Source organism: Sitophilus oryzae, unplaced genomic scaffold (assembly GCF_002938485.1).
Source record: "Sitophilus oryzae breed Bouriz unplaced genomic scaffold, Soryzae_2.0 scaffold_810_pilon_pilon, whole genome shotgun sequence".
NCBI lineage: Eukaryota > Metazoa > Arthropoda > Insecta > Coleoptera > Curculionidae > Sitophilus > Sitophilus oryzae.
In genome coordinates this window covers 3,298,081-3,311,091 of record NW_022147429.1, presented here as the reverse complement: position 1 = coordinate 3,311,091, position 13,011 = coordinate 3,298,081, and the positions used below count along the sequence as shown (strand labels likewise).

Sequence of the window (13,011 nt, the reverse complement as noted above, 5' to 3'; positions counted from 1 at the left end):
AGGCAAAGAAAACAAAGTCCTCCCTACACTGGGTGCCTCTCACCAAGGGATAGAAGGCAATGAAAAAGCAAATAATCTAGCTAGGAAAGGAGCGAACACTCCACTAACTGGACCAGAACCGTTCTGCTTTCCAAGTGGTAACCAACTCAAGGCGGAACTCAAGAACTTGGAAGACTCCATCCGCAACCTGGAATGGAAATCTTGCAATGGTCTAAGACACTCGAAGAAGTTTCTGAGGGCTTATGATCAAGAAAAATCACAGATCTTCCTGGGTCTGAGTAAGAACAATCTTCGGATTGTCGGGTTTTTTAACAGGACACTGTCTCCTCAATGAACACCTCTAGATTGAAACTAAGAAGAAACGGCGAATGCAGATTCTGTGGGGAAGATGGTGAAACACCAGTACACCTCATCACTGAGTGCGCCGAGACGACAACCATTCGTGCCATGAATTTTGGTACGACTGATATTGGAGATGGAGAACTACCCTCTATAAAACCGTCCCAGATACTGGCTTTTGTCAAAGCCCTGGGACTGTATGATGAGTTATGATTCAAGAAAGGGGGACACAATGGATCTGTAAGGTCGAAGTGATTAACCCCCCTCCCACTCATTCTAATTCTAAAATTCTAATTGGTTCCCTCAAAAATACGGCTCCTAGATATGTGAATGTATCTACTCGTACTTCCTCAAACTTGTTTCGTTTCCCTCTCTCAGAATCCATTTGCAGACATCTCCCTTATCAAAATCCCTATCTGACCACTCCATAAATTTCGTTTTCTTCTCATTAAACACTAAACTACTTCTTGCACTTGATTTTCTAGTCTTTTGGTCACAGATATCAGCTCTTTCCGATCTCTTGCTAAGATAACTAAATCATCTGCAAAGGCTAAGCATTGGTGTCTTTTTGCATACAGAAGGCCCTCTCTGTTGATTCCCGCATCTTCTATAACTTTTTCTAATACTACACTAAACAGTAATGGAGATAGTGAATTTCTCGATAAATAAAGAATTGTTTATAATTGAGCTGTAATTTCTGTATTATTAATCCGTTAAACGATGGAGATAAACAATTGTAATTGATTAAATTTTTTTTAAGATGAAACTTTTGTTAACAACATTCTGAGAATTCGAATAATGAATTGAATAATCACAAGACAAGTGACATCTGTCTAAAAAAGACAGCGATTTAGAGTGACAATTTGGTTATGTAAAATTTAGAGTGACAATTTTGATTATGCAAAAGAAATACATATTCTATGAGTTTACTGGTTGCCTAACGATTGGCATTAATCTTTGAATAAAAAGACTAAGGAAGGAGCATATCAAAAATCTTAGGTACACCGCGATGGGCCTCAAATATGGCCGACTTAAATTTCGGTTTATCAATGCCGTTCTAATTTTAACCGTCAAATTAACGTATCAAAATTCTTTGACATCTGATTTTTGACAAGTAAATAAAAGCTAAAATGCAAGAAAAATATATAATTTAGTTAATTTAAGTGAATTTCATAAATGATCGGTTTACTACACGTATGTATATTATATAGTCACTTACTAGCGAAAAGTTGTTCCATTATTTCCCTCAATTTTTGCCGAGATCTACCGTACGCTACACAACCAACTATTTTAGAGTCTTTTTCGATAAATCGCGATAGTGTCACTGTTAATTTAAGTTCTGCCACAATTTCCATCTAGATTTACTACCTTTATACAACTATCAGTAGTAGAATAAATAATAAATAACATAAAATAAGCTCCGTAAAGACTGACAAATCCACAAAATTTCAAATCAAATTCAAATGTGTCAAATGAATCGTCAAACAGAACTGTCAAGGATCCCCACCCTAGAGTGCTCTTTCCGCCCACCATGCATGAATACATGGATAGCATTATGCTCCTTCCTTAGTCTTCTTATTCAAAGGCATTAATTTAAAAATAAATCCACAACATGAATAATGAACCAAAAATTTAAACAAAAACAGACAACAGACCAAACAAAACAAATTGTTGGTTAGTAGCAGTTAGTAGTAGTCAGAGATATAGATGTAGTAGTATTTTGGTTTAATGGTCACAGCTATCCGGTCGGATAATAGAATTATCATTTTTTACTAAAAATTAAAAACACATTACAAAATTATAAAGCTAGAATAATATACGGTTTTATATTAACTCTAATTTTTTTTATGTATATAATTCATAAAAATTGCATTCATAAAAAATATATATCCTTCAAATCCTTCAATTTAATAGCTGTTAGTAGTAAAAAAAAGTAGTAAGACGTTTCAGTTCAAATAGGCGCACATAGTGCACTCAATTTTTTTGGTTCAAAAAAATGGTATTTCCCAACCAACAGCTTCAAAACCTTGTCTAAAATGAATGAATTGTTTGGTTAAATAACTAGAACTTGTGTATAACCTGTAACTTAGGATATTTAGTTATAGTGTCTATATACTTTACAGTGGCGTAACTAGAAATTCTGGACTTACCCGCAACTTTTGGCATTGGGCCCCTGGTCCCAATACATCAATTTTTAACCGGTCGGCCAGGGTCCAGAACGGAGCCCTTCTTAATAGAGGGCCCCGCGACTGCGAGTGTCAGCGGGAGTGTAACTACGCCACTGCTACTTGACGAATGAAAAGATAATGAAATAAGAAAATCAAGAAATGGAGTATTCAAAAACAGCACGAATCTCTTCTAACAAAAGAAGTAAATAATCTTAAACTAAATCTTAAGTGTTGAATAACCTATGAACTGGAAAAATCTTGTAAAAGACGGTATAGCGGGCATACTTAGTCCAATGACTCAATCCTTTTATATGTGTTAAATTGTAATTGGGCAACTATTGTAGTTAAAGAGCTGTTTGCATACGAGAGGCTCTTTTTGCTGAGAGAATTTTCATTACAATTATTAGATGTATACCAAATTCGGAACGTTTAAAACATTAACTTGATTAATAAGCTTGATAATAGGCTTGTTCCATCATATCCTATTTGTATGTTTTTTAAACGTTTTTGGATACTACTTATTATAATAAATGCACCATTAAAATTTCAAAACGAAATCTTTCGCCGTTTTCGAGATATGAGAGCTTAAATTTTGTAACGGCTATTTTATCGTTATTACATTTTATCGTTATTTAGACTATTTCGTTGGTTTATTTTCACAGGATGCATCGGCAGGAGAAGGGTTCAATAAAGCTGATTCGGGCAATCTCCCAGAAGTGGACATTTTTATGATAATGGATTATTTTAATAAAAATAAGGAGTTTATTAGTTCAGAAATGAAGGAAATAAAGTTACAAAGGTACCTAAGTAAACCTTTTAATTTCTATTATATTTTGCTTCTAAGATATTTTCTATTGCTTAACTTAAATACCTATCTGTATCGGAAAGCAGTGGCGGCTCGCTAGGGTAAAAAAAAACAAAGGGTTATTTACCCTATATGAAAGAAGGCAACCTATGCATTTTCTTAACTAACCTATGCAATCTTCTTCTATTTGTAACATTAATACAATTAATTAGCATTTTGAGGCTTTTCGGCTAATTATTGAATTAACCAGAGGCGGATACAGGAATTTATTTAAGGGGGGGCCGAAATAAAAACTAATGTAGAATATGCTTTTTATGGCGCCATTTTTAACCCAAAAGCTTAATATTTAACCCAATTTATAGATTTTAGGGGAGGCCCGGGCCCCATGGGCCCCTCCCTCTGTATCCGCCACTGGAATTGTTTATTGTTTATATTAATAATATAATTAAGTTAGAATATGAATATAATTAATATTGAATAAATACATAATAATTGTGCAAGTAAATAAGAGACTTTCCTCAAATATATATTCTTTTGTTTCCTTTAATGACTAAAGTAAATTTTAAAGCACATAGTACCTTAAAGTAATATTATTATATATCGGAGTGTGGCGAAAAACATTTTAACAAGCTTGTAGAAAACTATTTTTAATTATTTTTGATATTTTTTAAATTTTAAAAATTTTAATTTAAAAAAAAAATAATTTTAATCAATTATTAATAAATATTCTCGCGAAAAATTCACGAACCAGAAAAAATCAGTGGTTTCATATACAGCTAACAAATACTGAATTAATGATTTTAAGATATGTGATTGACTAGGTTCGAGGTTGATCCGCGAAAAGACGTAATACAATAAATATATAGAAAAATATTTATACTTTAAGGTAAAAACTGATACGTAAGCTATGTACTTTTTTCTTACAGATCCGGCAGACAAAATTATGGTAATAATGCCATTGGATAATATATGTGCAGTTAAAACAACAGCAATCACTATGACAAGTAGTAGCAAAAATTACACCGGAGCACAAAATTAATGCAAAAAATTATAATGTACAATGCATTATTATAAATACTAGTGAAAAAAGTGTAATAGAAGCAAAGTGTAATGACTGTGCCGCATCCGAACGTGCAAGCACGCGGTAGCATTTCTTATGTGGCTGCATAAATTTGATGGTTTGAAATGCGCTCCTCTTGATCATGCATTTTAAGATCCTTGTCTACTGTATTGGCCCCGAAATGAAAATTTTCATTTGCCGCCTGCCTCGCGTCGTCTTTCAATATTTCCTTAATAATGGCTGCTTGTTCTCTTTTTTCGCCAATCCTCGAGGCTTTACAGTATTTGAAGCAGAAGATCGTTTTTTTGGCACTCAAAAATGTGAGGAATAACACCTGATTTTAATTACTTAGTACATATATGTTATTTTCTGTCTTATTCAACCTATATTAAAAAAATAGGAAACACTACTTGTAGTATTAACTTACATTAAAGTGATCTTCACAACAAAATCTGGTGCCTCTGTCAGAGACAAAATCATGTCTTCGCACTGCATGCTGCCATGCTCGTCTTAACTTTATGTCGGACGGTAAAAAAATAAATAGTTTTTCTGATGAATTTTTATTCGTATTTGTGCATTCTGGCACAACGTTTCCTTGTCTTTTACACTAATATTGAATAATAAAATAAAATCTGCTATGACGACATCCTGAGCGTCATTCTCATCCTCAACTAAAATACAAAAGTTTGAGCAACTGATTCCGTAGCACTGACCACACTTTGAAGAACATTTAAGACCCAGTTTTCTACAAGAGCAATTTTTAGAGCATTGACTCTCTTTGCAATAATTACAAAAAAATTATTTTAGTAGGTCAGGAGGCGCCACATCTTTTATTTGAATAGGTATTAATTGCCTTTTGATCTTTCTTCCATCCATATTGTAAAGGATCTTACTTGTTACCAATTCATTCTTGAATCTAAAAAATACAACTTATAACATTTCCTGTAATAGATATATCGTTACATTTACCTGATAGTATGTCCTGAGTAAATGGAGTTTTGCAGAGTTTTCAGTTGGAGGCAAATTAGCTAAATTAAAGGTAGTCGTAAGGGCTTGTCTTGATGTAATACTATTGTATAGAGTATATCTCAGATGGTTAATATCTTTGATATAGCTTGGGCAGTGATATAGCTTTAAAAAATAATTTAATTCTGACTAGAACAAGTCAAAAATGTGCCTGTCGATACTGAAAAAAGATGACTTGTTTCAGTCAGGATTAAATTATCTTTTAAAGCTATATCACTGCCCAAGCTATATTAAACATATTAATTATCTGAGATATACTCTATACAGTAGGGTTACATCAGAACATAAGACTACCTTTAATTTAGCTAATTTGCCTCCAACTGAGAACTCTGCAAAACTCAATTTACTCAGGGCATGCTATCAGGTAACTGTAAAGATACATCGCTATTATAGGAAATGTTTTCAGTTGTATTTTTTAGATTCAAGAAGAGATTGGTAACAAGATCTTTTAGAATATGGATGGAAGAAAGATCAAAAGGCAATCTGACACCTATTCAATCAACAGATGTGGTGCCTCTTGACCTACTAAAATATTTTTTTTACAATTGCAAAGAGGATCAGTGCTCTAAAAATTGCTCTTGTAGAAAACTGGGTCTTAAATGTTCTGCAAAGTGTGGTCAGTGCAACGGAATCAGTTGCACAAACTTTTGTATTTTAGTTGAAGCGGAAAATGACGCTCAGGATGACGCCATAGCAGATTTTATTTAATAACTTTAATTTAATAATAATTGTTTTAACAATAATTTTATTTAATAAATAGTATTTTAACGTTATTTTTAATTGCTTTAATGCTTAAATTTATACTTGTGGTTTATCTATATTAACACTATACTATTAACGCAAAAATTATAGCTGATTGGTTTAAAAAACTGGAAAATTTATAAAAGATAGTAAAAAATTGCTCTATCTCTATTACTATTTATTTTAGAAAAAAAATGATTGAAGGTAGAATATTCTAAATTGAATTCTCTACAAAAAACATATCTTTAGTTTTTTCGAAAAAAGTTATGCAAACGGATATATTTAAAAAAAAAGAAAAAATCCAAGATGGCGGCGATTTGTTTCAATCTTCCCCCACTGGGACCGAATGGGACTTTTGAGGGGTTAAATAGGAGATCATTATCTACTCATTCCCGTTGAGATCGGTTGGTTACTAATTTTTTCCACCCCAACCTCCAGATTGACTGGCCTAAGGGTTAAAGGGCGGGTGATTACCCCCAGCAAGAAATTTATAAATATGCTAAAACGTGGTATGTAAAATGAATTTTTCACAAATGAAATTAATAATACCAATCATAATAGAAAATCCAGACCAACCCAAGTATATTTTTTCTACAGACACAGTACCTTTCACCGCAAATTTAATTTAAATCTAGTATTTTACTTAAATATTGCCACCACCCCCCCAAACTCGGTCTCTAGATGCGCCACTTTCAGCTCTACACTATTCAAAAACTCAGTTAAAATAATAGCTTGCTTCCAGTTTTCCTAGTACTGTTCAGAATAAGGACAAAGTTAAAATTGATGAAAAATTTAAAAAAAAATAATTCGTTCAGAAATTAATGACCATGAGTAACAACACCACGACAGAAAATGTAGAATAAAATAATATCATAAATTTGTTCCTTGCCTATTTTTAACCAACATATTATTTGTGCTATAAAGCTGCGTATAAATATGTCGAGACGAGTGCGAGAGACACCCGAGACGAGTCAACCTCAAGCGGATTTGAGGCTGACTCGTCATATTGGGACGGGGTCTGAGCTTCGAGCCGAGCCTATGCCCAGCCGGACGACGTTGTCTCTGTTTTTTCCGGAGCCTTTGGCGAACCATCAAAAGGATTGGGGCGTCTATTTAACCAGTGGCGTATACACCGCGGCTCCGTGGAACAAGTGGCTCGGATTCCACATCCCATTTTTATATAAAAATAAATATTCGTTCCTTTATTTTTTATAATGTTAATTATGCATCCTAACAAGAAAGATGCAATTTTATCTTCTCTAAAATAGTATAGGTAAGTTAGCCAATAAATCTCATATACAAAGATTTATTAGTGATTTCTTTTATAAAAACATGAAAATTTTATGAAAAATTAATAAACGAAATAAACTTTTCGGCGATTTAAAAAATGAAGAATAATTTAAAAAACACATCTTTGAGTAAATCTTTTACATGAATTTGTCCGTCAATAAATTTCATAGACTTGGTTATCAAACCGTGTTCCCGTATATTATTTAAATACCCACAAATTTTCTAAAAAAAAATAAAAATTAACACATTTTTTGAATACAACAAAATAATATTAACTAAACAAAACTAGAAAACGTCATTTTTACTACATCACAAGCAAATAAAAAATAACACGTAGCCAAGAGTCATAATTCAAAATTTCTCTGGGGGGTGTCCAGCAGTACCTGGTGGGGGGGGGGCTGATACCACCGGGCACCCCTGTAGTTATGCCAATGTATTTACAATATATGTTCCAGGTTAGTTATTGGCATTTAAATGTAAATTTTTAAATTAATAATTTATATCTTAATTACTTAAATTTATAATTTTTTGAATAAATAAAGTCAAATTAGTTCTTATCTTACTCTATTTAAAATTTTTATAGATATACAAATAACATATAAAATATATTATTTAATAAAATAATTAAAGATTCAAAAAAAAAACACGGCACTGGCAAGTGTTCAGTCGGCTTTCTCCATTTTTTTTTAATGTAAACAATCCGAATTATTTCTGACGGCAAAGTAAATATAATTTAAATTTATCATGAATTTTTTTAATTTATCTATCTTATTTTGAAATTAAACAAACATATACAGGGTGTTTCAAAAAACCATCTCTCGTGGAGAAGTTCCTCACGTAAAAATAAAATTTATTTTTTATATCAACCAATCCGATTATGCTTTGATTCGTAGCTACAGGGGGTTTAAGTAGGGTTGCCAACCGTCCTCTATTTCAGAGGACAGTCCTCTTTTTGATTTGATTTTTCTCTTACGTATTGAAAACTTTGTTTAGGTTAGTTGGACGTACTGAGACTTAATTTCTTTGCTCCGACGATACCGATAAAGGCACCGACAAAGACAGTGCTGAAATTATTCCCAATGGGTCCCAATTTATTCCTAACTGACTTCAGATAAACTATCCGTTATTATATCTTCGAGTTTTGATGGTACAAAATAAAAAAGAACATAATATTTAAGGTTTCTTTTTGATCTACCATGTATAATATTTTCTTTTCTTCCTCTACAATGTGTGAAAACTATACTAATTACCCTACTTTAATTACCATTTAGTTTTTTGAAGCTTAACAATTATAGCAATGTAAAATGGCATTATAAAAAATCACCCTGTACCTTTTCGTTTTTAACCACCTGTTATTTTTTATTAAATATTTTTTTAGTTGTAGTCCTGTACTAAGGGACAACTGTATTTTAAATATTATATTTAATTTCATGTTTTTCTACCAGGGCCCATTAGAATATATTTTTACTAGGATTAATTCAATACCCTGTATTAACACAAATACCAAGACGTAGAGTTAAAAAATTAAATATTTATGGGGGTATTTATAAATGAGTTTAAGATAAAGAAATCATTTTTTGTTTATTTGTTCTTCAGAACAATAGGTACCTATTTTTGTCCTTTTGCCCTACCTGATGCAACACTGACAGTGTGTCGCACTCAGTGTTTAACGAGATTTTACCGTGCGACGTGCTTGGTAGTTTTGTGGTAGTTTGCACTATGGAGTGGTCGGAAGAAGCAATGCTCAACTTAATAGAGACATATAGATCATTTAAAAATTTATGGGACCCCAAAGACAGAAATTATCATAAAAAAGACAAAAAAAATGATTCGTGGAACACATATATGCACATTGCATATAAACATTTGTTTCTACATCTTTCCACTTATTTTCTGCAGAATATGCCGCCGACGTTTCCCGAATACAATTCGGACCACCCTATAAATTCTTAATTACCTATCTTGAATTGAAATAGGCTGCTGAAAATGAGTTTCACTTTTTGAGATAGTTGGTCCGATTTTGTTTAATAAATATTCAAAATCTGTAGGGGACATTCTTGTAAAATTTTTGTACTGCCCGCTGACATGCTGAAACTTTAAATCTGCTAAAAGTTCTGATCCAGATCGTTTTTTAAATAAAGCAGTGCGCCACCATCGTCGATTTTTTCGTTTTTTATTCACTACACTCAGTACTACTTGTTCTTCGTCGTCAGACATATTTTTCACATATCAAAATCTCACCGCAGACAGAGTGACTCGACGGAGATTACCGTAAGCCCCTCCCACTACATGTGCTAATTAGTCCGGCAGCCGCTGGCGTAAACCCAAAATTTTGGGATGAAGTTTTTTTGAAAACGGATTTATCATCTATAGGTGTCCTACTTTTGATATCCGAGTGATGACAAAGTGGCATCTTTGGGGAAATTAAGATACAGGGTGATTATTATATTATCAATTATGTGAAATCGAGTGTTATTCGAGTTATCGAGTTATTTTGTGTGTTTTTAACGTGTGTTTTACATTGATTTATTTAATAATGTAGGTTTTTTCATAGGTATAAGTGCTAACAAAACATCTTATATACAGGGTAATTAAAAAAAACATAATATATTTTCACGTTAATTGAAGGTAAATCGAAAAATTACATTTTTGCATTTTGTATACTTTATTTTGAAATGGAAACACAAAATCATCGGTAATTTTTTTGGTAAAATTATTAATACCAATAATGATTGTTGAATTGAATTTAAGATACGAAGTTCTAAAAACAAGAAAAATATTAATCGGAAAAATGTAGGTATAAGTTTTTTTAAATCACCCTGTATATTGCAAATAATAATGATTATTATTTTTATGCTATAAAAGTAAGCCTATATTTAGTATAAATACAATAAATTGACCAAGCCACACAAAAATTAAGGCCTAAAGCTTAAAAACCTATCGAATACATTTTTATGTTTTATATTTTGGGACACCCTGTATATCTGGATTTTCCCAAGGGTGACAGCTTGTCATCAGCCGGATATGGAAAATAGTCATATAGATCTATAATAATCCGTCATAAAAAAAACTTAATCCCACAATTGGCACTTCAGGGAAAAATCCGGGTTCTGCTGCCGGACTAAATTTCTTTGCTGGTTCGCTAAAAGCTCCACTGAAAATGGATAGCCGCGAGACAACGCCGTTCGACTGGGCAGGGACTCTGTTCGAGGCTAAATCGCTCGGCTCGAGGCTATAAAATATAATATGACGAATTTCGCTGGAGGTTGACTCGTCTCGTCCTCGTCTCGGCATATTAGTACGCCTTTTGGAAAGAATTTGCTATAGCCTCGTTTCATACTCGTTTCGGGTTTGTCTCGTACTTGCCTCGGCATATTTATACGCGGCTTTATACTTCCTTTGACAAATAAATTTAAACTCGGTAGTCAAATCAGCTGGTCTCTTTGAATTCCCTATGATTAAAATGCGATTAAAATAGATATACTTATTTATTTTTTTCCTCTACAAATTATCAATAACATACAAAATAAATCCAATATTAAAAAATAAAACCATATACATACATAATATTAACATATAATAAAAAAAAACGCCAGCGAAATTTACCTTTCAAAAATATTTTTTTGGAAATTGCAATTCCCACAAAAAGTTTATAAAATTAAATTCAAATGTTACCAAAAGCTTATAAATTAAAATAACAATATTAATTTACATAAATAAGGGGAACATTGTTGGTGTAATACTAATGTAAACATAAACGTTTTCTCTAAGACAACATTTAAGTAGTTACAAGGTTGTGCATTTTCATTTAAATAAAACATTATGTATTAACAAGTGAACATTATTTATGACAAATATAATGGTATATTTAAATAATTTATTATAATTAATATCCGAATAACATACTTGAATATTTAAAACAATATTTTTACACTTATTTTTTTTTAATAAAGAAATATTAATATTTAAAATATTAGTTTTTAAAAGTTAATGTCTACCTAATGAATAAGTTACCAAAGTAAGTTAACAAAATAAGTTACAATAATATTTTAAACCTTAACATTATACATTGACACTAAATAATTCACATGAAGGAATAAATTTAAATGAGTTAAGGCATCTAAAAAATTTATATATAGTATCAATACTGTAATTCACTTAAGCACACAAAAATAAACAGCTTTCGTCATAGATGACGCTTCATAGTGTACATGCGTTAAATATCTAATTTTACAAAAAGTTTAGTCAAAAGTTGCGTCACAAACTGGAGTATTTTTAAGTTTAAATAAAACTTATTTATTTTGGTACTCTCTAAATGTGTGTATTATATTCCTTAGGCCTTTTATAAATATTTTTATAGTATATTCAGTCCCTCACACTCACTTTTACAAAGTCCTGCAAATACTTCATAATGATGATTTAGATCCTTCAATAGATGTACTTTACATAAAGTTCCTAAAGCGCCATTGGATGAATTGATTCCATAAAACACTTTTTTAATTCTACTATGCACTAAAGCCATGGAACACATTATACAGGGCTCATGTGTTAAATAAATATAGTATCCTGTACATAAATAAGGACCATCAGAAGGCTGGCCTATTTCTGATTTGTCTTTGAACCAAGTTGAGCCAAAACAACTGCCCTCAAACTTATCTTGCAGTACAGTGTGTATATCTTCTGGTATTCCTGATAAATTTAATTTGGATTTATTTGGCACATCATTAATATTACTCAGTTGAGTTTGTGCAACATTATTAATTGAAACCATAGTAGCATGTTCACAAGGGTTAGATAATGCATTAGAGTAACCAACAGCAACAATGGACTTGATTTTTGGATCAACAACAACTGATCCTACACACTTTCTGTCTTTATAAGTTATCTTTCTGTAATTGGCCAATAAAACTGCCATTTTCATAAATTTCTCATGCTCACACAACTCTTCTGATGAAAATAATGTGTTTGTTACTAACTTTTCTATGTATTTATCACTATGGAAGTTGCAAGGCCAATACTTATTAACCTTGTTATACTGAGTTCTAGTTTTTGGAGGAATCTTTGCTACAGATACAACTCTTATATTATTCTGAAGATAAGATGTATCAAAGTTCTTAATTTTTAATAAACCATGAACCTGGTCTATCCCAATGCTGTCTACTGGGCATAACAGTATATCTTTACCTTTAACTCTCTTTAGATGAGTCAAGTCTAAAATAGGTAATGAAGAATTCAAATCTATAATTACTTTTGAAATATGTTTGGGATCATTTATAGTATCCACATAAACATCAATTAAAGGTGTATCTTGAATAAGGTCATCTGAAATGATTGGAATTAAACATTTCTGACTGTGTTCAGGTTTATCTAATTTGATTCTTTTGGAGCTTCGCATATTTGAAAAAATCTTCAGTTTTCATATGAATTACACAGCATATTAAGAATTGCGAAAGGTTAAATTACTTATCACTTTTACACTAATAACTAGCATCTTAATGTACTGACGTAAGGGTTTTCTGATTTTCTTGATCCTGTCTTCAACACCTACTGTAATGGAACAGTATTATATTTTTGAAAAGATT

The 13,011-nt window shown here is 31.8% G+C and overlaps 2 protein-coding genes across 2 annotated transcripts in view; both read right to left on the bottom strand.

Annotated features, from left to right (window-relative positions):
- LOC115888994 (transcription factor CP2-like protein 1) overlaps nt 1-13,011 on the bottom strand; it is a 114,965-nt gene that overhangs the window by 101,334 nt on the left and 620 nt on the right.
- On the bottom strand, nt 11,784-12,824 carry LOC115889084 (probable inactive tRNA-specific adenosine deaminase-like protein 3). The gene has a single exon (XM_030908999.1). The coding sequence runs from the start codon at nt 12,822-12,824 to the stop codon at nt 11,784-11,786; it is 1,041 nt and encodes a 346-aa protein (XP_030764859.1).